Source organism: Bipolaris zeicola, assembly GCF_000523435.1.
Source record: "Bipolaris zeicola 26-R-13 unplaced genomic scaffold scaffold_132, whole genome shotgun sequence".
In the NCBI taxonomy this organism is placed as follows: domain Eukaryota; kingdom Fungi; phylum Ascomycota; class Dothideomycetes; order Pleosporales; family Pleosporaceae; genus Bipolaris; species Bipolaris zeicola.
Window position 1 is genome coordinate 17865 of NW_006912181.1, and position 23191 is coordinate 41055.

Consider the following 23191-nt stretch of genomic DNA (forward strand, 5'->3'; position numbering starts at 1 on the left):
AGCTTCTGGCCAGCGCCTCCAAGCACGACCGGCGCCACCATACCACTCGCCATACAATGTCGGCCGCAATCGATAATGAGGACCTGGAGGAGCTCTCCATCTCCATGCCCTCGCAGCGGCGGGGCGCCGCCCAAACCAGCACAACAAAGGCCCAGGACCCCGCCCCGCCGCCGCCTACTGCGCTCGGAACTGCGGTGCACGAAACCAAGAGCAAGGATACAAAGGCGAGCCAGCGTCTCGGCCAGTACACCATTGTCCGCACCCTGGGCGAGGGCTCCTTCGGCAAGGTCAAGCTGGCCACCCACCAGGTTAGCGGCCAAAAGGTCGCCCTCAAGATCATCAATCGCAAGAGGCTCGTCACCAGAGATATGGCAGGCAGGATCGAGCGTGAGATTCAGTATCTGCAGCTGCTGCGCCATCCGCATATCATCAAGCTGTACGTTGTTTGCCTGTAGCCGCGCTTGCCTCATTTTCATGCTCACTTTTGCTCCCCTAGCTATACCGTCATAACAACGCCGACCGAAATCATCATGGTCCTCGAATACGCAGGCGGGGAATTGTTCGACTACATCGTCAACCACGGTAAACTGCAAGAGGCACAGGCTCGAAAGTTCTTCCAGCAAATTGTATGCGCTGTCGAATACTGCCATCGACACAAGATTGTCCACCGAGATCTGAAGCCCGAGAACCTCCTCCTCGACCACGATAGCAATGTAAAAATTGCCGACTTTGGTCTGAGCAACATCATGACGGACGGCAACTTTCTCAAGACAAGCTGTGGCAGCCCCAACTATGCTGCGCCCGAGGTCATTTCTGGCAAGTTGTACGCTGGTCCCGAAGTCGACGTCTGGAGCTGTGGTGTCATACTATACGTTTTGTTAGTCGGCCGGCTACCCTTCGACGACGAATATATCCCGACCCTCTTTAAGAAAATTGCCGCGGGCCAGTACAGCACACCCAGCTATCTCTCACCAGGCGCCACCTCTTTGATTAGAAAAATGCTCATGGTCAATCCCGTACACCGCATCACCATCCCCGAGCTTCGACAAGACCCGTGGTTCACGACAGACCTCCCAGCATACCTCGAACCGCCCGCGCAAGAGTTTTTTGACAGTGGCGCTGACCCCAACAAGGCCATTGATCCCAAGGCTCTTGCGCCGTTGGCCGACGCGCCTCGTGTGCAGGCGCTGCATGAAAACGTGGTGACAAAGCTTGGAAAGACAATGGGTTATGCAAAGCATGATGTGCAAGATGCCTTGGCACGCGATGAGCCGAGTGCCATTAAAGATGCTTACCTCATTGTCCGAGAGAATGAGATGATGCGGGAGAACCGTAGGCATGACTACTCTTATGGTATTGCCTGTAGCTGACTGTTTATTCTAGCTTTGTTAACCAACCAAGATGGTGTTCCGGTGTGGAATCACCAGTCGCCGCCTGCGCACGACAGTTATATGGAAAAGTTTAGACCACAATCATTGAATGCTGTATCACGTCCGCAATTCATTCCCCCGGCGCCTTCAGACCATGAAAGAGCACGCCAAGGATCCAACGCCAGCAGTCAGCTTGCAAGCATTCGCAGCCCGGTCAGCACCATAGCAATTCTCCCGAGTAGTCTTACAGAATACCACAAGGCTTATATGAAGGGCCACCCAAGGCCCACTAACAAGATTTCGGAAAGCGAGGCTCTCCCACCAACACCTGAACAGACGGAAGAACAACGGCAAATATCGGCTCGAAGACTAAAACCAAATTTCCGTACAATGCCCGAAGCAGGTAGAACAAAGCCGGAGCCGATGACCAGCCTACCTACCAAGAAGCCACGTGCGACCAAGTGGCAATTCGGTATTCGATCCAGAAACCAACCTGCAGAGGCTATGCTTGCTATATTCAAGGCATTAAAAGCCATGGGCGCCGACTGGGAAGTACCAAAGATACGCAGAGCCGGTGGTCGTAGTGGGTCTCGCAGCCGAAGCACCTCTCAGGCCCCAGAAGACCGCAAGTCTAAATCCAGGAATCATTCACAAGACTCTATCTCTTCACATTCATCAGACGAAGACCAGGGCTCGCGGAAGGGCTCGCCACGTCGTGAGCCGCTCAGTGTACGCAACAATGGCACGAGCGAACAAGAAGCAAGAGGTCGACAAAAGAAGCACTACAACCATACAAATGACTGGGGCTACCACGTTCCCGAAGATCCCTGGGTTATCCATGCACGCTTCCTAAAGGAGGGCATGTTCCCGCCTGGTGTTGCGCATCCCTCGTCGACGCACTCTTCACGCGTCGACCTCGCCAACGATTCTTCTGGTGCACGAAGACGGAGTTCGACTAACACCAGCACATCGAGCGCTGGCCATGGTGTCGAAGGCATGACCCCGTCCGAGCGCGCAGGGTCGGTTAGTGAGGACCATGTGAATCCCGATGAAGCAGTATACATTTACATGTCCATCCAACTTTACAGCATCGACCGCGACTTTTTTGTCGTCGACTTCAAATGTGCAGGCTACGAACGCCTCGTCACCAATCTTGTGCGCGAGATCAAGGCCTCAATTCCGCTTTCAGGCTCGCACCAGCCCCCACCGCATCACCAGGACGGCTGGGACGACGAGCAGGGAGTATGGCGCCGACTGGACGAAAACGAGCCACTTCCCGAAGACTTGGCCAAGAAGCTGAATGAAGGGGGCACAGAGATTCTTCGAGAAAGAACGGAACTTGTGGGTGCGGGGCGCCAGGAAGGCGAGAAGATTGTCACAAGTCCGTTTCCCTTTCTCGATGTTGCAAGCACTCTTATCTTGCAATTGAGCGGCGAGTAATTGTGTGCTTGTGTACAATCGAGGGGATGGGGAGAAAGTATGTATGTATAGAAAGTGGGCAAGGATGGGATAGATGCACCACCTAGATTCCGGGATTTTGCCCACTGTAAAGCAGAGAATCCGACCTCTTGATGGTCTAAATGCATTTCACTGCACTTATTCTTACCACTTTCAGTGAAATCTGGAAATACCTCAAACTTCAAACAAATAGTGTACTCATACCGTGTCATCCAGAGTAGGAGATTGTCGTATTAATAGTGCCCAAGTTTCTTTCTTCTCCTCGAACGCTTCTTTCACTTATACTTTGCAAAATCATACCGACAAAGCATTTAAACATAAAACAGGTATCAACACCACACATACATACACACACACACACACACACACACACACACATACATACATGTTTTACCAACAGTCCAGGATATCATACTTTGCCCATCCAACAGAGGTCCCTTTGCCTCAACCAGACGATACTAAATACACGGTATGAACAAAGAGGTGAGAATATTCGTGTGCAACAAGACTGAAGACTGGGGGGATATTGTCATCCTTTTTATCGCATGCCAAATCCTCCAGCAGCGGCACCCATGGCGCCAAGTCTAGAGGCGAGCTTGGGATACTTTTCTTGAACCTATTGAACCATGTTAGCAATTATTCGTCGTAATATTTGTTTCGAAGCCACGAATGGGAGCAGCTTACCTCGAGTTGAGTCCTTGTCGCCTCGGCATAACTTAGCGCGTTAACAATTTCGCCTTCTGTCCTTGAAAGCTCTGCAGCACGCTCAAAGTACTTGAGCGCCTCTGTGACCTTGCCTTGTTGCAACAACAGCTGTGCCATAGTGGCAACGGCAATGTCGCACTCCGGATCGATGATGAGCGCCTTCTCGCATAGCTTCTCGGCTTCGTCGAAGTCGTTCTTCCATTGGAAAAGTGCAAGGGCCTTGTTGATAAGAGGCAGGACGTTCATGCCAAGGGGTTTGGTCGTCTTCTCCATCTCAACGGCAGTGTCGAACTTCTCAATAGCCTCTTGGTACTTTTGCTGGTCGAGAAGTAGTTCACCGTAGTAGTTGTATACATCGGGCACCTGGGAAAAGTTCTTCATACAGCGGCGGAAAGTGGCCATTGACGAGGCGATGCTGCCCATCTTGTACTGTGTAACACCGAGTTGAATGTGCGAGAAAATGAAGTCCTTGTCCAGGTCGATCGACTTTTGGTAGTCCTTAGCGGCCTCGCCAAACTCGGACTTGATAAAGTGCAGTTGTGCGCGGTGGTAGAAAATATCTGGGTCGTTTGCGTTTTGCTCGAGCGCAGCGGCAAAGTCAGCTTCGGCAGCCTCTGGGTTCGCAAGCTCGAGGTGCATGCTGGCGCGCTTGATGAAACTCTGCGTTAGTGTGGGCTGGAGCTCGATGCTCTTGTCCATGTCTTTGAGCGCATCTTCGTTGTCACCTTTAAGGTAGCTGAAGGTTCCGCGCATGTTGTACGCAAACGCCTCGTGTTCTCCGAGATCACCGAGTTCGAGGGCACGGTCAAAGGCAGCAGCAGCCTCGGTGTATCCATCGCCAGTCTTAGTAGCCATGGCCTTGAGACCCTTGCGCAATTGGCCCATGCCACTCTCCTCATCGAGTTCGGCGTCGTCCTCGAGGCCTTCTGGGGTTGGCTTTGGTCGGAAGCTCTGCAGATAGTTTGTGACGAAGGTTGGGCTGGGCAGTTTCTTCTCCTTTGCGGCCAGGATAGCCTTGCCCTTTGCTTCAGCAACCTTCTTCAGTAAACGTTCAACACTCTGTGCACTGTTCTCATTGCGGAACCCATCGATGATGCAGCTCGCGGTGTAGTCCAAAAGGGCTTCGCTGTTGCGCTCAACTTGTTCGTATGCATTCGCTCTCCGGTTCAAGGCCTTGACGTATTCGTTGTCGAGGTTGATAGCGGCAGTAGTGTCGTCAATGACCTTTTCCCACTCCGACATGGCATTGTAGCAGGCGGCGCGGTTGGAGTAGAAGACAGGATCTTGTTTACAGAGAATGGCCTTTCCGTAGAGGTCGATCGCGCGGTTGTAGTCTTTGGAGCCGTAGGCCTTGTTGCCTGCTGCCTTGAGCTTGGCAGCATACTCTTTGCGCTCCTATGAAAAGTCAGCATATATTCTCGAAGCAACCAAGATAGTGTTTAGAGTGCGTGGCTGGCACAAGTTGACCCCGCCATGACCTTATGCAGTTGGGACGATCCATTGACTGCCGCTAGTAGCAAATGCCAAAAGGAACATGACGGAGTCCGCGTGTCCAGATGCCTCGGTACGATATTCTCTGCCATACCTCGTCTGAAAGTGCAGCGACGCTGTTCTCGTCGACATCGGGGAGCTGGTCTTCGGTGGTCTCGGCTACTGTTGCCTTCTTCTCTGTTGTTGCATCAGTTTATGCTCCGCCACAAGCAGCAATGAAGCACATACCAGAGCCCTTTTCGGGGGTCGACTCTTTCTCAGCCCTTTCTTTTGCACGCTTGCGTTCGCGTTGCCTCTTGCGCTTGGCGGCCGATGTGTCTGCTCCGCTGTCGCCTTTTGAATCATTTGAGAAGTAGTATACAACGCCACCAGCGCCCACGACCAGCGTGATTCCGGCAATTGTGTATACAACACCCTTGTTTTCCGAGGCCCAATTTGACAGTCGGTCCCAGAGCGAGTTGTTGCTGTCGACGGGAATCTGGACGGGGAATGGGCCAGGGCCCTGTGGCACAGGTGCATTAACGGGCGCCATATCTGGTGTACTCGGATAATTGTGTTGAGTAGATGCAGTACCGGCGGGAGTAGAAATGGCAGCTCAATGGCGATGGGCTGGTGTGTGTTGGGCCGTTCTGTTGTCGCAGAAATTTGGCTAAGGCAAGCTTTGGTGCAACGACGTGAGCGAGGTGTGTGGCTCGAGCGCCAGGCGGACGTCATCAGCCTTGCCGACCAGCCGTTGTCTGCACCGCCACAGATCATTGTTCCTTTTTAGTACGCATATATGGACGTACATATTGAGTATATCATCTTCATATCAAGGTAGTTTACATGAAATCTCTCTTAGATACGATGTTGTTTTCCGTGACAAGTCAACGTTGCCGCTGACAGTTTGCACTGAAAAGTCCCCGCTAGTTCTTCATGGGTCTGGTGGCGCCAAAAGTTCACGCAGATCCTCGCAGGTTTCTTGAGTGTCTACGTCAAGTCTAAAATCTCTGAAAGTTCCCTTTGATACCCAAACTACTCGATCGCATTTCCAAAGTCAAGCTATAGAACCCAGTTCATGAATGTCCACAATTTTAATAACCAACAGTGGTTTTGCTTTCGGTTCAATCGCAACACTTTTAGTCTCGTACTTCTGTAATTACTTCTACCGTCAAATACTATCATTTCCACGAAAACAGAAAGGTTGCCTAGAATGGATTGGGACGATCGTCTTGTGATATAATCTGCTAGAGCAAATGGGATTTCTACCCCTCAGTTACACGAGTACGATATCCCTAATTGCGTATGATTCGTCCTCACAAGCTTGACCGTCCATCATACCATGCACATAACACTCACCGACAAACTCATAGTGATTATCCTCACGATCCCTCAACACGTAGAGAACTTGTCCACCTAGCAGAAGGCAAACTTGGTCATCTACTTGGGCGGCTGCTGGTCCCAATCCCATAAAGCCTCGACTTGTTTCAAACAGTCTTCTCCCAAATGTCATTACATTTGCATCAATAAGCATCCAGCTCTGAATTTGACGATCTTCAGCAGACATTTTGTTCCTATCCCGATTGGCTAACTCCCAACTGAAGGTGAATCCTCGTGACAACTCAAAACCTTGTTTGAGGTTTCGTCGACCTATATCAGTCACTATAGTGTGATTGAAAGCTTCCATTACCGTCTCTCCGGTGAAATATTGGTTGCTGGGGTCTGCTGGTACCCATGATCGTTGAGTGTCAAGCCCTCCATCAACTAGATTCCCCTCGCATACACTTGATACTCGAATGATGTGATCAAGCACTGATCCCTGGACACATAAATGCGCCCCATCGATGTAGCATTGCCCCTTGAGCCCTTTGCTAGCGTTATAGGCGTTGTGACTTGCTCCATACGTATCCGAGTCTAACAACTTTTCAAGTGGATGGAAGGATCCTCGCAAAGTCCAATCTGGTGTCCAGGACGGTAGTGCCCTCCCATGTTGGTGATCGAATACAGTTCCTGGCGCTGATCTGAGTACCGCTCCTAGGAAATCTAGGCAATGGTTGTTTGGTTTTGATATGCAAAACTTGACGACATCAATGTAGACTGCTGAGACCGACTTTGTGTAGTCTGGAGTGATATCATCCTCGTTCACGTCCATGGCCATTCCTAGAGCGGCATATACCTTGTCACGAGGATCTCCACACTCGTATGCTCGAATATTTCGAAGCACTTCCAACAACCGAATGTTCGCTCCATTTTCCCTATCAGATCGAAAAGTATCAAGACGGTTGGCCATGGCATCGCTGAAATCAATAGACATGTCCATACTAAAGCGTAGATAGTGTGTGATATGAACGTGGATCCGAAGGGCTGCTCGTAAATGGGTCCAATCAATGCTACGACTTCCGCAAAATAGTATCGTGCGAGCAGGATTGGCAACAGTTCCCTCCTGTACAATCCATGCTCTTCCCCACCAAGGCCGACGATATAGCATGCGTAATGCCTCCAGTGCCTTGTGTTGTTCCGAGCCACGTGGACCAAGATAGAAATCGTCATTCGGAGAGATGCTTGCGATTGCCAACTCCTCGGAGCCATTGAACTTTTCTTTTAGTCTGTCGAGTCTCGCCTTCCATTCCTTCATTTTACTGAATGCGAGATCGCTTCCATGTACAGCTGGGCCAAGCCAAATTGTAACGATCTCCGCCGAACGGTAAATTGAATTCATGAGTCTGACTTGCAGGCCGCGCTCATGATCGTCTGCCTGATTAATGCAAATCGAATCTGCCCAGAACATCATACTTCGTTCTCTTGCAAAGATGAAAATGGCATCAATGGCCTCAGCCAGGCTCCGAGTGATGGGAACCTCACTTCCATTGACGAGGATCACTCTCGATAATTCCGTGCTTCCCCAAGTATACGACAGAGCTACATATGGCGGGGCTTTCTCAACCTCGACTGTGATCATCTGGCAGATTGGGCTGGAACCGGGTAGAAACTTGATCAACCTAATCGCTCGACTAGACCGAAGGGGTTCATAAGCGAATCGTACCATATTCTTCAAATGCGGCGCCACTCCTCCGATGGAAAGATAATACGTTGGAAGAAGGCAAAAGTATGTCCAGAATCACGAACGCCGAACTCGGTTGCCTGATCAGGCTCGCACCTAGCTATCCGTTTAGCGAACACCATGAGCATACAAGATGATAACATGCCAAAGAATTACCTCGAGAAAGAGATTAGGCTACGCTGCTGCTGTGTGTTCTTATTAATTGAGGTGGAGATGGATCAGGCTGAAGTCGCAAGTGAGATGTGGATAGTTGGACAGCCCAGACTGTGGCGCAGTGAGACCAACATACCTACATCTAAATGACATGCATAAACATCCCATAGACGCTAGTACAGAGGGTGACCGACCTGCTCTAGACATGGTCTTGCGCCAGTGGCGATCATTCGTAGATATAACTGAACATTGCAATGCTGTAGCGTAGTGAGATAGGTTTAGAATATGTACGTAGGGTCTTCCTATGCGTAATATCCAGGGTTCTAGTAATACTTATCCCCTGCGAACACGAACAATCCAAGGCCCCTCACGACCCTCATAGGTCGAACTAGAGCACCGAGGTAGAACACCTCTCTACAGCCCTAAATATCGCAGTGCTCATACTAAGAGATGATAATTGTTTGATGGTACAACAGCTGTATATCTACTTTTGCGGTTGCAACGATCACGCCTCACTAATAGTGCTCAGTTGAACACACTTGCCGCATCGCAGGCTTTAGTTACGTTGACGACCGCTCTCTACCACAATCTGTATCTTTCCTATCACATTGTGTTCCCCTTCGAAGAGCAGGAGAGCCGACCAGAATTCGGCTATCGCTTGGTCTAAGAATCGGCGCGGGTGGGCCCGATCAGTATGAGGATGCGGTGGACTCGACTAAGCCGTTTGTTCGACCGATGGGGGGAGCCACAGCATTCCCTAGAGCTGGAGGGCATCCAATGATTTGTTCCTACGATACAGAATTGGGTATCGCCGTGTGCTGGACTGTGACTTGAAGGTGCACGGAATCGCTGCCGCAGTTGACTCCGATGGTGGCTACTAAGTGAGATGCCGCTCACTGCTGATTGGACGACTGGCGTTCAGACCCATTTTTAATAGTGTACAACGCATCTTCGACATTCCGCATCCTCGCAACAGTCATAGAGCAATCCCACTATATTATGATAACCGCTCCCTACAACAAATCTGCATCTCAAAATGGCATCTGAAAACGAGTTCCAACTCTTCACATCACTGCGTTACGATCCACTACTTCTCAAGTCCGAGGAGAACTCGCGCTCGATTCTAAACTTTGTCGCCCCATCGCCATTCTATATGCTTGCATATCATCGAGACCGGATGGTCGAAGCAGCACAGCACTTTGATTTTGATGAAGTGCAGAAACGGCTTGAGGATGGTAAAGCTCTGCATGAAGAGTTGTTGAAAAGAACCAAGGCTGAGATAGAAAAGACTGGAAAGGATCGAGCAATGAAGGTATGATACCAAGACATCACATGAGAAAAATATTGACGTTACCCAGCTGCGACTGCTGTTCGACAAGGCAGCAAATCTTACAGTCGAGTTCACAGACGTGCCAACCGTGCCACTTTCTACTCTCTACCCTCCATCACTAGACCCACCAAATGCAAAAGTGCAGCACGCCTCTGCAGCAGCTTTCAAAGCATCTCCGCTGACAGGAGGCGCCCTGACCCTTGGTCCCGAAGATTCGCTTCCGGCACCAACATCGACACCCCCGCCCCCACCAGAATGGACAATCAGGCTAGACACTGCACCCACCCCATCCTCCCCATTCACCCTCTTGAAAACGACAAAGCGAGAAATGTACGACCAAAGCCGCGAGCGTGCTCTACCTGAGAATCCCGCAGGTCCCGCTTACCGTGAAGTCATGCTCTACAACGAAGTCAATGAGCTTACTGAGGGTACTCTCACATCACTTTACCTTTTCCGTGGCGGTCGCTGGGTAACTCCTCCTGTTGGCGTGCCATCCGGCGAGTTTACTAGCAAGACGTTGAAAGACGATGGCGCCGATGAAGGAGAGCTGAGGAAACCGTTTGCTGGTCGATGGGGCCATTCAACGAGGAGTGCCAAAGTCGGTGCTGGAGGTCAGAGGGGTACGAGTAGGAGATGGGCACTCGGAAGTGGGTATTGTATGGAGGAGCCCGTTAGTATTGAAACTGTGGAGGTGGGCGAGGGTGTATGGGTGAGTAACGGGGTAAGAGGTTTTGGTTACGGGAAAGTGGTGGAGTAGAAGATGGTGTTGCTCTTTTGGCTACAGAGACTTGTGGTCTTGACAATATCTAGATATGAAAGTTATCTGAGTGAAGATCTGAGGCGCCCCATGCTAAGAGATATTTGGCCGTAACTACTCTTAAAGTGAATTTGTGGAATCGAAGTTGAGTGGTGCGCGGAGTACGAGAGCAGCAAGTGATAGGAATCTGAAGAAGAGGGGTGTGGAGATTGACAGTCTCATTTCAGAGATTTCGGATGAGCAGAAGGGCGTTTTCAGGCCGTTATTATGATATCCATTAAATTGGACGGGTGAAGAATTGAGATTCAGTGAGGTATCTATCAACAACACTCTTTTCACGTCTAAGCTGAAGGGATTTCCCGATTCCTTCGACAAAATATGATACACTCATAACGCATCCATTAGCCGTATTGGCCTGGTCATAACTCAAAACAACTGTCACTCTTCGCTAGTTCTTTTTGCTCCTTGCGCGCCACATCGGGTTCAAATAATAAACAGGAATACCGAGCAGGAAAATGGCACTGAAAATACCCGCCAACACACCAAACGCCCACTTGTATCCATGCTTTGCAACCATGGGCGTGAGTCCATACGTAAGACCAAAGGAAACAATATTCTTGGTCCCCACAACAACAACCAGCGCAGGCCCGGGATGCTGCGCCCCAGCCTCAGACGCAAACGTCGTAGACACGATGAGCACGGCAGTAAACGTGTATTGGAACAGTGTCCACGCCATGTATGGACCCCACCAAGTTGCACCGCCTCCGGCAGTGAAGCCGTAGAGAACCAGCATTGCGGCACCGACTATACCTGGTGGGATGAGAACAATGAGATGGTGTTCCGGTTTGTGAATGCCTTTGTTTTGTCGCGCAGCGTAGAGAACGAAATTATCGCCGATGAATGTGCAATACACCATTCCGAACACGGCGCCAATGACACCACCGACGTTGATAAGCCCAATGTTCTTGACATCCCATCCGTAGTTCTCGTTTAACACGGCGTTGTACGTCAGCGACATGCCAACGCTGCAGCCAAGGGCAACCGATGAACTCAGGATGGCAAACAGGATACCTGGGGAGGCCAGACTCTGCAGCATATGCAGATACGTCATAACCATAATCTTAACCGGCTGTTTCTGAACCGGTGACCAGGGTCGCAGCTTCTGAAGGTACGTCTTCCGTGGTACATCGGCCTCATTCGCGTCTGCAACGGGTACGCTCAACCCTGCATCGCCCACCCGCGCAAAGTAATCCTGCGCCTCTTCATCCGGGATAACCTTCGTAACCCCAAATTCATCCGTGAAAATCAGTAAACCATCCAAGCTAGCCGGCGACCGCGTGAATTGTGTTTCAAAGGCCAGCAAAAACGCAATTACGAGTCCAAACCCGATTGTGATGACGAAAACCCAGTAGTACCACCGCCACCCCATATCCTCATTCAGATAAGTACTCGCCAGGTTGATAGAAGAGCTAAGCGCATTCTGAACCGTCCAGTATAACCCGAAAATCCGGCCGCGCTCATGCAAGAAGGTGATTTCTGTAAGCATGAGCGGGAGCAGGGATTCGGACGAGCCCGTTGCGAGACCCTGTACGATACGCGATGCAAGATGGCCATTGTAACTATTTTGCACAGCAGCGGCGATAGTAGCCACGAACAAAATTACCATGGAAACGAGGAAAACCGGACGACGACCGTATGCTAATCCTAACGGGAGGATGATGTAGTTTCCTGTCCCACGTCAGATTCTGTAAAATCAGTGTCTTTGGGGTTTGAGAATTACTTTACCTAATCCAATGCATAGCGTCGGCAGTGTAATCAAAAACACAATCTCATCAGGCGTATACCCCTGCGGACTATACATGTCGAAAAATACATTCAAGATGGCGCCGAGACCGCCGGCAATCGAAAGACCCATGATGGAGAACCAGCAGCAACAGAATATGATGCCGTATTTTTCCCAGCGAGAGAAGTTAAGTGGATCGTTGGGGTTGGATGAGGGGACGGGGATTTTACGGACTTGGCCGTCTTCACGGACGAGGAAGGCGTTGCCTTTGACGTGTGAGTGGCCATCGTCTTTGGAAGTTTGAATATCTTCTGTGTAGTTGATTTCGGCATCGAGTTTGTGGTCCAGCGAGTCGTGTGGGTTTGATTCAGCCATCTTGGATGGATGACACTCTAATAATCGAGTTTCACTTAGTATCTATGCTGAGGACAATGCGAAGAACAGGCGGACACGCCCTTATGCTTAACCTAGCCAGTCATCCCCCCACCCAGCTTGCAGCTGAATCCAGAGGCTACCATCCTCGAGGAGTATGGAGCCACAATATACGTACTTCTCCACATTCCGCTGCAAGTGGCAGAGGGCTAGACTTGTCTGCGATGTGAAACGGGCGAGTACGGGGATGTGAAAGGGAACTTTCCCTTTACTGTGAAGATCGGAGGATAGGTGCCCGAGTCGTGAATCATGTTCCCGTATTTCTCAATGCCGAGGATGCAGGGTAAAGTTGAACTGACCAATGGAATTCAGGTTGTTTGGCCTGCAACAAGGAGAAATATATGGGGAAGATTACTAGTACTAAGGGCTCGAGCAGAAGTCTATATGGGTGATACAAGTACTAGCGCTCACCTCCCGACACGCTAGCTGCCCACATCGGAAGTTGACGAATCGTTCGGTAGATTTTCACTGGTGAGCAGAACAACCGAAGTGGCGAAGGATAGAAGGGTGGTAGGCACGGAATATGCGGGCATAGTAACTAGAAATGAAGTGCTTCGGGACGTGGGCAAAAATACTCCCTCATGATCTCAACTAGTAGTAGTACGTAGTAGTAAGTAGTATTGGAGGAAAGCTCAACACGCCACTCATGCAGTCGAACTAACAGCCCTCGACTTCTGCCACTCCACCGCCCCCTTATACTGGAAATTATAATCCATAAACTCATCCGGTCGCATCTTAATCTCGCTACTCCCCTTCTCCGTCGCCGGCTTCGCCGAGTCACGACTGAACTTCTGGATCAAACTCGCGCGCTCATATCGCGCTTCAAACACCTGGTTCAAGCATGCCGTTATCTCTTCTGACTTGGCTGGTGGCCCTTTTAGAGTGTTGAGATATGCACCAAGAGCCTCTGCATCCTCGATCGCCTGACTCGCGCCTTGACCCTGCGTGGGTAGCATGGCGTGTGCTGCGTCGCCGATGAGGATGACGCGGCCGCGGACCCAGGTATCCAGCGGATCGATGTCGCGAAGTTGCCAGAGACCGATGCGGTCGGGGAGCTTGAGCATGTCTTTAGTCCATTCTGGAAAGTCTTTGAACGTCTCGAGCATCTTTTGTGGGTCGCCTTCTGTCACCCATGATTGTGCTTTGTCGGGGTCTTCGTTCATTTTGTCGTCGGGGACGAGAGCAACGACGCTGAATATTTCGCCGTTGCGGGCGGGGCCCATAATGAGGCGGCAGTTGTGGGCTATGAACATTGATGTGTAAGGCTCGGAGGGATTGATGTGGGCTGCGAATTCTGGTGCTTTGTCCCGGATTTCTTGTGAAGTTATCATGAGTCGATAGCATGAAGTGCCTGTAGGCTTGGGCTTGGTTTCCTCTCCTGCTACTAGAGGTCGCAAAACGCTGTGTATGCCGTCGGCGCCGATGATGATATCTGCTTGAATTGTTTCTCCACCTTCTAACTTGATGAGTCCCGCCTCGCAATCGCAGTCGACAACACGGGAAGAGGTCTGCAATACAGGAACTGGTCCACTTCTCACAGGATCTTTGACGACCTTGGTGAGTTGTGCATGCAAGTCTTGTCGATGCCACATGATGCGGTCGGCTCCATATTTCTTTTGTACGAGCAATGGAATTTCGTTAACCATTTTGCCATCCGAATTAAAGATACGGAATCCACTATCCACCATGCCATTCGAAGCTTCCAAGAGATCTTTGACGCCCCATGTTTCCTTTATAATGCGTGTCGCATTTGGCTGAAGAGAAATCGTTGCGCCAATCTCTGACGACAGTCGTGATTGTTCAAGAATGGTGATCTCGCGATTCGGGCCTCGTAAGGCAATAGCAGATGCTAGTCCTGCGATGCCACTGCCAACGATGACGATCCGAAGAGGTGTTTGTGAAGCCATGATGAGACGAAATAATAGAAAAGATAGAATTAGGTAGAAAAAGAATGGTCAAGATAGGATTGACATGATGAACTTGAAGTTGTTATGCCGAGAGATCATACGTACGCCCACCTCCACATTACGAATGTTGACATACATACATATTCCATCGAGAAGCCGAGGGTTAGTTGCCTCCAGGATTAACAAGGTTAGAGTATAGTTGCATGATCAGCACACGGTTAGGAATAGTTGGGGTGGACTTCGGAACGGTTGACATCCGAAACTATTATCCATCGGAACATGTGGGGGTGGAGCCGTGGGCGTGGCGTGAGCCTCATCATGCACAGCCAGCACGAGGTGGTTGCAATTGAAAGATAAAAGCGATAAGACCGACCAAAGCTAAGCAACAATTTACCAAATTAAAACCTACCGCTTTGGGACGACAAAAGCTCCATTTGCACCTACATCTCATCTCATCTAAGTTCATCATGATCACGACCACGACCAAGGCACCAACCCTCACCTTGAGCGGCGTTCAAAATGTGCCCATGAAGATGGATGGCACAGATGCCAAATTTGGAGACTGGCGAGATGACCTCGCACGGGACGGCTATGCTGTCATCAAAGGAGCTATTCCCCAAGAAAGGGCGTTGAAATACGCAGACCGCATGTTCTCATGGCTAGAAGGCTTGTAAGTTCTTCAGAAACCCGCCTTCCTTACTCATCCATATACTAATGAGACTGCATTAGTGACCTCGGATTCGACCGCAATGATCTGTCCACAGCACACAAGGACAAGCTACCGCTCATCAACGAAAAGGGCATGTGCATGCACTACGCCGTCACACACGAGGACTTTGCTTGGGACATCCGCGGCGAACCAGGCGTCGTCAGTGCTTTTGAGAAGGTATACAACGACAAAGACCTCATCGTCTCCTTCGATGCGATCAACTTTACTTTTCCCGGCCGCACAGATATTGCCCCCAACAAGCCGTGGCCACACCAAGACCAGAACCCAGAAAAGGCCGGATTCCGCTGTCTACAGGGTCTCGTCAACTTGCTTCCCAACGGCCCAGACGATGGCGGTCTCATCGTTTGTCCCGGTGGCCATTTGCTCTCTGAGGAATTTCACGCCGCTATGAAAGACGAGCCACGTATCCCAGCGTGGACGCCCGAATGGTTCGGCTTTACAGAAAACGGCATGAAGTGGCTCGCAGACAAAGGTCTCACATGGACCAAAGTCTGCGCGGACCCAGGCGATCTACTCGTCTGGGATAGCCGCACGCCGCATTACAACCTGGCCTCGAAGACTCAGCAACCAAGATTCGCGATATACACGTGCTATATGCCTGTGGCGAATGCTTCGCAGGAGGACTTGATTCGCAAGAAGGATGCGTATGAGAGGTGGGTTGGCACAACTCATTGGCCGAATGCGATGCATACTGGTTCCAATGTTGCCACAAGGGATGGGGTGGAAGACCCGCACAACCGCTTCGAGCCCGTCAACAAGCCAGTCATGAATGAGCGGACGTTCAAGTTGACTGGCATTCCCTACATCAAAAACTAGCGTGGGGAATGCAAGAAGGATATTTGTGACTGAATTATTTTTCCTCTTCTCCAAGTGCCTATAGCGTATTGCCTGTATGATGTCATTTAGCATCACGAATGATCACTATGATTAGTCGACTTAGTTTGAAGGCATGTAGAATAATGTACCCCATCTTTCTGAGTTTGAATCCAAGGAAGTGAAATGTGGTAGGGGAAGTAGAAAAGTTGAAATTGGAGAAATGTCAGACGTAGTAACTTCCTAGCAAAGCACATGGGGTATCAATGTCGTGCTAAACGCCGCAAATTACACCAACTCTCATGCTGCAGAAATGTCACCTTTGGAGGTCTCTCTGTCCTTGTCGCGTTTTTGGGACCCTTTCCTTCGTCTTCGCTCAACCTTGTATACATCGTTGAAATTAATATTAACAGCCAGCATTTTAAGCTCGCCATCGGGGGAGTGCACCAGGTCACCGAGAAGAAGGTTGATCCTGGCCTTGAAGTCCTCAGCCAGATGACTTAAGCGCTTTTGAAGTGCTGGTAGTACGTCATCTTCGACAGACCCAGTCATACCCATTTTCAGCAATGGTGGCGGGAAAGGTGAATCTGCATCCTGGTTGGTAGAAGCTGCACGCGATCGCGCAAAAGGATCTGGAGTCGAGCTACCGTGGTTGTCCTTTTCAGAGAGACCCCACCTGCCGGCTGCGGTTCGCGTCTCAATCTTAGCAGCATGTTCTTGTCTTCGAGTAAACTCTGCAACTGAGCACGAGTACAATCCATCTACCGCGTCTTTGTATGCTAGCATGGTTTTTAGCAGCTCGTGCAATTGCGCCGTGAAATCCGTAGTAGTGCTTCCAAGGAGACCTTTCCTGGTAATGTTGTCGAGGTACCTTGCGTGGGCTTCGATCATGTCATCGAGTGTGCTTTCTGGCTTGTTGAGTGCTCTTTGCAAATCAATCCACGAAGACTCGATAACCTCAAAAAGAATGTAGTGCTGAAGCTGGTTGACAAAGTGGACCATCTCGGCCATAGCGCAGCGCGCTTTCTTCCAGTCAGAGCCCATCTTGTCTGATACAGTGCCCAAAACGCCACGCGCACCGGTCATGCAGCGACGCCATGTAGAACCAAGGGCGAACTCGACACGCTTTACTCTCCATAGGAAGTTGAAGACTTTGAGATATTGCTTGGACCCAAATGGAGTCACAATGACATCTACAGGAGCATCGATCTTGTACTCGAGCGTGAAGACGTCCCATCCAATCTCGCCATGCGACAGCTCCAACATGCGAGAGTCGAGTCGGCGAAGAACATCTGACGTGTCGAATTGTGCGTTGGAGTTTCTGACAGCGTGTTCAAGCTGAGCAGTGAGCGTGTGTCGGTACTGGGTGTTGGCAGGTCTATCGAGATTTGACGAGAGTGATTCCATGAGTACGGCAATGAAGTCACCAGCGCCAAGCAACATGTACTTTTTCAGTGCTTGCAAATGGTCAAATAGCTTGAACTTGTTCGCCATGAGATCAATCAGACGAGCCATGGTGGTCTTGTAGGCGTCGCCGATGGATCTCTCCAGATTTGCGGTATCGCCGTATTGCAGCTCCTTGGAAGCCTTTTTAGAGTATGTGTCAACCCATGCTGCATCTCCGCAGCCATAGCGAATAAAGTTTAGTGTCTTGCCGATGAGGAAGACCTTTTTTGCAAAGTCCTCAGTGACAATGGTAGGAACCATCTTGTCGTTGAGTCTGTACTTGTCTTCCCATACACTTGTAGCTCCACCCTTGCCTTCGTTGCCATTTGCTTCGAGAATCTCGTCTTCGCTCTGCTCAGAGACGAAGAATTCTGCAAATGGATCAGCCAGCTCGCCATCGTAGACCCACTGCCTCAGCATGTCATAGAATGGACGGGTGACATCGGAAAGAAGGCGCTCGGCAAAGTTCATGACGTAGGGGTCGCCGTGGTTGAGGGAGAAGGAATGGATGAGTGCAATCAGCTCGCCGCCTTTCTTCTTCTTTGATTCTTCTACCATCAGGCTCATGAGTCGCAGGCCCATTGTCGGCTCTCTGATCCATATGACACACCGCTTGAGAGTGACTCCGGCCTTGCTGGCGCCCTGGTGCGCTGAGCCCTCACCGAGCTGTGCCAAGGCCCTCTTGATCTGGCCTTCGAGCGTAGCAACCAACCCGAGGTACGCCCTCAGCTCCTTAGCTAAGGCTGCGCGGAAACTCTGCTCTATCAGGCCACCCTGGCTCTCATCGACAAACTCAGCAAGTCCTTTGTACAAAATAGCGGGCTCAGCGAGGGTATGCAGGAGGCTGATAATGGGCACAGGGAGCGTCGGTGGAAGTTTGAGGGCCGTCGAAGAAGGGAATGTCAGATTGGCAGATGAGTAGCCCTGTAACGTGAAAGGGAGCTCGCGTAATAGGGTCGGTTCTGAAGGGCCCAATTCTGGCTTTTCGGCGGAGTTGGCTGTTTTGGCCTGCTGCTCTTTGGTAGTATCTTGGGAGCGTCTCTCGCGCCGTTTCTCTGGCTTTTCGGCAATCGTCGGTGGGCGTGAAGGTGCTTTGGGCGAGCCGGCATTGATGGGTAGCTGAGCAAGGCCGGGCTTTGCAAAGGCGTCCTGGAATGCTGGAGCAGAGGCGCGCTTGGAAGGCGTAGTAGGCTCTCGGGGAAAGCTGCGCAGGTCCTGGGCGACAGGCGCATCTGGAACTGGCTCGCCATTATCTGAGAGCTTGTACAGGAAGTAAAGCATTCTCCATTTCTGGTCCAGCACTGTCTGTGTCTCGAGGCGTGAGAGCAAATTATGCAGACGGGCGCTCTTGTGCTGATCGTTGCGTGGGCCCGAGACTGTTCTATGTTAGTGATGCGTTTTTTATTTTCACAATTCACCACATAGAACGCAGCACCATCACTCACCCTTGCGGTCCATCAGGCTGGCGATGTGGTGGACATCTGGGACCAGGGCGGGATCTCCTGCCGACGTGAGTTCGTCAATGGCAAACTCAAACGCGTCTTCGAAGCGCTGGTTGGCGGCCTCTTCATCATCGTTGGGGTCCTCGGGTACTATGCGCACCAGCAATTCGTTCAACGCGTGTTCGACGCGCTCACGGTGGAGTTTGGCCATGGTGGCGCGTTGTCTGGTTGTGGTGTCGACACTCACCAAACACCATCGCGGCGGGGCAGCGCCCGTGCGCCGCTCCTCAACATCGTCATTGCTCTCCTCCCCCATGCCCCTACACTTTACACACCACTCACGTAGCACCGCCCTGAATCCATCATTTCCGTGCTATCCATGATTTCCATATCTTCCTCTACAAAATTCACCGTCTGCAACCAGCATGGACTACCTTCACTACACATTGACACTCATTCGACCGTCGATGACATTTCCAACGCCCTTCACCTTGTTGCTATAACAAATTTAGATAGACAGCTTATGGATAAGTCCAGTTGGAAGCCTAATATAAACCTGGTTATCCACCAAAATTCACTGTATCTGTGGCGTTTGCCTCTCTCTCACCTCTGCTACCCTGTCCCTGTGCCTTTGTTTCTCCAGGTGAGAGACGATGTCAGATACGGGCCATCGATACTGCCTATATAGATCTCACCCATACCTATATCTCCCTTCTCTTCTCCTCCAACATCCACCAGAAAGGTCGCTCAATCGGCCAAGACATGATGACTACGCCCTATACTACACCTCCCGGTTCCTCGGAGAGACGCGCCAGCATCGGCGAGACCTCTAACCCGATCGTTATTTCGTCACCTAGCCCCCAGCTAAAACCATTCAAGCCGCACCAGTGAGTATATAGTTGTGCTTCGATGCTCAGTTGCTAACACTGCTTCTAGGATGCTCATGCAGACTCCCGTCGAAATCGAGTGTGGTCCAGATCTCTCTATCAAGCTTACTATTCATGAAGAGCTCCTGCGTTGCCATAGCGAACTCCTCCAGGATCGCTTCACCAAGGCCAAGATTCTGAAAAAGCAGTTTGAACAGATCGATCACCTTCGTGACCAGATCGCAGCACATGTCTTCCCAGAGGTCACTGCAGAGGATTTTTCAGCTGGAGATCACGAAGAAAAGGTAAGCTTCCCGAGACAAGTTGGAAAGAACGGACCCCGTAGTTATCATTGACATTACGGACAAAGTCCGTTCGATCCGGCATCAGTTTGAAGACGCCATATTAAAGTGACTGTAAGCACTGCCTCTCATTATTCGCGCGCATGAGAGATTCCCTATGCCTGGCTACGGACAGGCTATCAAGAGACTGATCGACGATGCAACGGGAACAGAGGTGCAGTTGAAGCGTGTCAAGACACGCATGCTACACGACGCCATTCGGGAAGAAAATACAAAAGTACGTCTAACCTACATCAGTGCCTTCGGTTTGCACGCAATCACAGAGAAACTATTTGCTGGAATCCACCGAATCAACAAGAGGGAATTTGATAAAGCCAAAGACGATGTTGTGCGAGCTGCAGCTCAGAAACGCATCCTTCTACCAGAAGCGGAGCCAGCTACTATTCAATCGGTAATGGGTTGGATCTACAAAGGAAAACTGGACTGCGAAGACCCGCAAGAGCTCTACGGCACGCTACAGCTCGCCACACGACTGGGCTTCAAGGCCCTGGGTGAGTCTTGTCACTCCAAGCTGTACAATGCCGCCAATGATAGGATCCAAGACGCCTTAGCCAACGGCATATCGCTCAAAACCCTGCTGGGATACGGGCCTGGTCCAGGTGATCGCGTCATGGAAGTAGTATTCAAGCATGCATTCAAGGATAATGACACACCGAAGAGGCTTCGAGAGATGGTCGTCAACACCCTGGCCACCAACCTCAACGCAGCACTGTGGACTGAGATCAAGGACGTGGTCAGCCACAGCATGGCTTTGCAGATCGTTGAGGCAATGCTGGAATATCAAGAGCAAGTTGCGGAAGGTCTACTTGACCATGCCGAGATCAAGCATGAGGATGAAAGAGTTCGTACTGTGTCCCCAATGCCTGCCATCAAGGACTGATCATGAAGATGGGTTTGGAGGTGAGGTGGAATTTACTTGGAAATGTTTGCCGAACCAAGCACGATTGGTGCTTTTATCAGCACCTCCACTCAAGGTCTACACACACACATTACTGATGCATCTTCTGGTTTCTTTTCTATGAGAAATTGGTTGCTTTCATTGCTTTCTGTCTTCTTCTTTATACTCAGGTTTCACTTAAACTTGATTATTTTCACATAGTTTGTCAGTTTTCCCCCCAGTAATCAACGATTTACAATATAATTCAACAACCTACTATCTTACAACTGAAGACCTCCATCACTGTATCCCATGCAGTCTAAATCACTGACTCTATGTGCCCTCCATGCCAGAGTTTTCCAGATATGCCTCAACTTTATGTCGAGTTCAATCATCAATAGTCTTCTTACTTGCACAGTCTCGTCGACAGCAATGATGACGTAGAACCAAAGAACAACCCTACATTAAGATCAAGAAAAGTTCCGCTGTTTCGATAGTATCCTTGTGGGAACTTGCCTGGAAAATTTTGGGACGATTCAAGACACACATAAGAAACTATTTCTCCTCTTCTCCAGCTTGAGGTGCAACAGCGACTCGTTCTGCAGCAGCGATTCTAACATCGGTTTGCTTTGCACCACGTGCTCCAATGACGGTGTTCTTTGGAGCGTGAATAACGGTTGGTTGTGGAGCACTCAACGCGAGCGCTGCAAATGCAAGCGACAGGGCAAAGGAGAGCTTCATGTTTGCGACGGAAGACAGCGGTTTTCGAAAATGTAGTGTTTGCTTCTTGTGATATTCAGAGAGCCGATGAGATGGGAGAACTTAGAAGGAAGTGCCTACCACGTGGTTTTATATCACACATATTATACATTGTGAACGTTGCTCTGACGAGTTCACACGACACATGATGCAGAACTTCATCAGGTTGTCTCACGGCTCAATCCATATTGTCGATACAACGTAGAACCTGTCGCATTAGAGTGCGGCCGAAACATGGAATACCCCGTAAAGATCTACTTAGAAGGATTCGCCTGAAGTTGCTGCAAAAGGTTAGCGTAGGTACAATTAAGGTATTACTGAAACGGGTCTTTGAACGGGCTAGTGTCGGGCGAACGGGCTGCTACAATCACAAACAGAGGTCATGGCTTGTGATAAGACACTAAAAGGAAATCTTATAGATCTCGATGCTGATGAGTTCGGAGATCGTCTGACATGCATTAAGCATATCGGACGCAGGAGTCAGAATGGGATCGCGACGGATCGGAGTTCTAGCGAATAAAATAGCAGTGTTGTTTCAAAGCTCTCGAACAGGACAAACAAGCAGACCCTCATGACATTATATTGATCAAATCGATACTAGGAATATTGAACGTATGATCATGGTGACATACGCGCTATTCTCATCGTGCTTAGTAGTCCGGACCAATTTTCTCCTTTATCAAAGTCCACAATGACGAAGTAGGCTTGCCAGAAGAAACACAAGCATCTTCCCCGACGTCATTCAATCTGAATCTCCACCTCTAAACCTAAGCAATCAAATCCTCTATCTTGCTTTTCTCTAATCTCTATGTAACGTCACTCTTTCCAAGCCCATCCAAACTAGCTTCCACCAAATTTACTGGGCGCCAACCGCAGCACCCTTTGTGTCCACCCCCACACGTCCTACAACTATACCCTCCACCCGGTCCGCATCCTTCCCTACGGGAAACCCCACTGTACAACTCTCTGCCCATACATCTCGTCCATTCTCGCGTCCCCACTCTCGCTATCTCCCCAAGCCACCGAAAACCACACCAAAGTAGTCGTGTGCAACACTCCAAGTCCAAGTCCAAATTTTAACCGAGGGCATTCTTCTTTCGGTGTAACATGCGGGTGCGAATCGATCGGATCTGGGCCGCGGGTGATACGGTGCAGACTCGAGGAAAGGGGGGTGAGGTTCATGTTGTGTCTGCAAGGATACGGGAGGTTCGCGTGGGGACGGAGAGATACATTGAGGACAGTGACATCTGACAGCTAATGACAGCGGGTTATAGTCCTGATATACAATATACCCTTTACTCAACCTTGTCAATCTTCATTGCCGTTTGAACCTCCTTAATCTAGGTCGATCAATTACGAGATTTCGAGCTGAAAAAAAGGCCAACCGGAACTAACTACTAACACCCATACACAACCTCTTCTCACTATCCCGCCTTCCAACTAGCCTACTCTCCCTCCACACCCCTTCTA

General features: G+C 50.2%; 9 protein-coding genes across 9 annotated transcripts; 4 read left to right on the plus strand and 5 right to left on the minus strand.

The window, feature by feature from the left end:
- Positions 1-56: 56 nt before the first annotated feature.
- Positions 57-2810, plus strand: COCCADRAFT_6817 (uncharacterized protein; the record flags this gene model as incomplete). Its single annotated transcript, XM_007716234.1, has 3 exons — positions 57-436; positions 497-1332; positions 1384-2810. 3 exons carry the CDS (start codon positions 57-59, stop codon positions 2808-2810), a joined length of 2643 nt encoding a protein of 880 aa, XP_007714424.1.
- A 556-nt stretch (positions 2811-3366) lies between these two features.
- On the minus strand, positions 3367-5556 carry COCCADRAFT_101785 (uncharacterized protein; the record flags this gene model as incomplete). The annotated part of the gene is made up of 4 exons (XM_007716254.1): positions 3367-3444; positions 3513-4928; positions 5119-5201; positions 5253-5556. The coding sequence occupies 4 exons, from the start codon at positions 5554-5556 to the stop codon at positions 3367-3369; spliced, it is 1881 nt and encodes a 626-aa protein (XP_007714444.1).
- Positions 5557-7674: 2118 nt separating this feature from the next.
- Positions 7675-8049, minus strand: COCCADRAFT_101777 (uncharacterized protein; the record flags this gene model as incomplete). The annotated part of the gene is made up of 1 exon (XM_007716255.1): positions 7675-8049. A coding segment is annotated over one exon (375 nt), but the record flags the coding sequence as incomplete, so codon positions are not given.
- Positions 8050-9253: 1204 nt separating this feature from the next.
- COCCADRAFT_38613 (uncharacterized protein) lies at positions 9254-10304 on the plus strand (the record flags this gene model as incomplete). Its single annotated transcript, XM_007716256.1, has 2 exons — positions 9254-9529; positions 9576-10304. 2 exons carry the CDS (start codon positions 9254-9256, stop codon positions 10302-10304), a joined length of 1005 nt encoding a protein of 334 aa, XP_007714446.1.
- A 448-nt stretch (positions 10305-10752) lies between these two features.
- Positions 10753-12462, minus strand: COCCADRAFT_27983 (uncharacterized protein; the record flags this gene model as incomplete). Its single annotated transcript, XM_007716243.1, has 2 exons — positions 10753-12032; positions 12090-12462. The coding sequence occupies 2 exons, from the start codon at positions 12460-12462 to the stop codon at positions 10753-10755; spliced, it is 1653 nt and encodes a 550-aa protein (XP_007714433.1).
- Positions 12463-13163: 701 nt separating this feature from the next.
- Positions 13164-14426, minus strand: COCCADRAFT_101753 (uncharacterized protein; the record flags this gene model as incomplete). The annotated part of the gene is made up of 1 exon (XM_007716257.1): positions 13164-14426. The coding sequence occupies one exon, from the start codon at positions 14424-14426 to the stop codon at positions 13164-13166; it is 1263 nt and encodes a 420-aa protein (XP_007714447.1).
- Positions 14427-14893: 467 nt separating this feature from the next.
- Positions 14894-15972, plus strand: COCCADRAFT_6823 (uncharacterized protein; the record flags this gene model as incomplete). The annotated part of the gene is made up of 2 exons (XM_007716235.1): positions 14894-15096; positions 15156-15972. 2 exons carry the CDS (start codon positions 14894-14896, stop codon positions 15970-15972), a joined length of 1020 nt encoding a protein of 339 aa, XP_007714425.1.
- A 297-nt stretch (positions 15973-16269) lies between these two features.
- On the minus strand, positions 16270-19068 carry COCCADRAFT_6824 (uncharacterized protein; the record flags this gene model as incomplete). The annotated part of the gene is made up of 2 exons (XM_007716236.1): positions 16270-18791; positions 18861-19068. 2 exons carry the CDS (start codon positions 19066-19068, stop codon positions 16270-16272), a joined length of 2730 nt encoding a protein of 909 aa, XP_007714426.1.
- Positions 19069-19622: 554 nt separating this feature from the next.
- COCCADRAFT_101739 (uncharacterized protein) lies at positions 19623-20965 on the plus strand (the record flags this gene model as incomplete). Its single annotated transcript, XM_007716258.1, is given in 4 exon segments — positions 19623-19744; positions 19794-20028; positions 20043-20046; positions 20145-20965. 4 exon segments carry the CDS (start codon positions 19623-19625, stop codon positions 20963-20965), a joined length of 1182 nt encoding a protein of 393 aa, XP_007714448.1.
- Positions 20966-23191: the final 2226 nt, after the last annotated feature.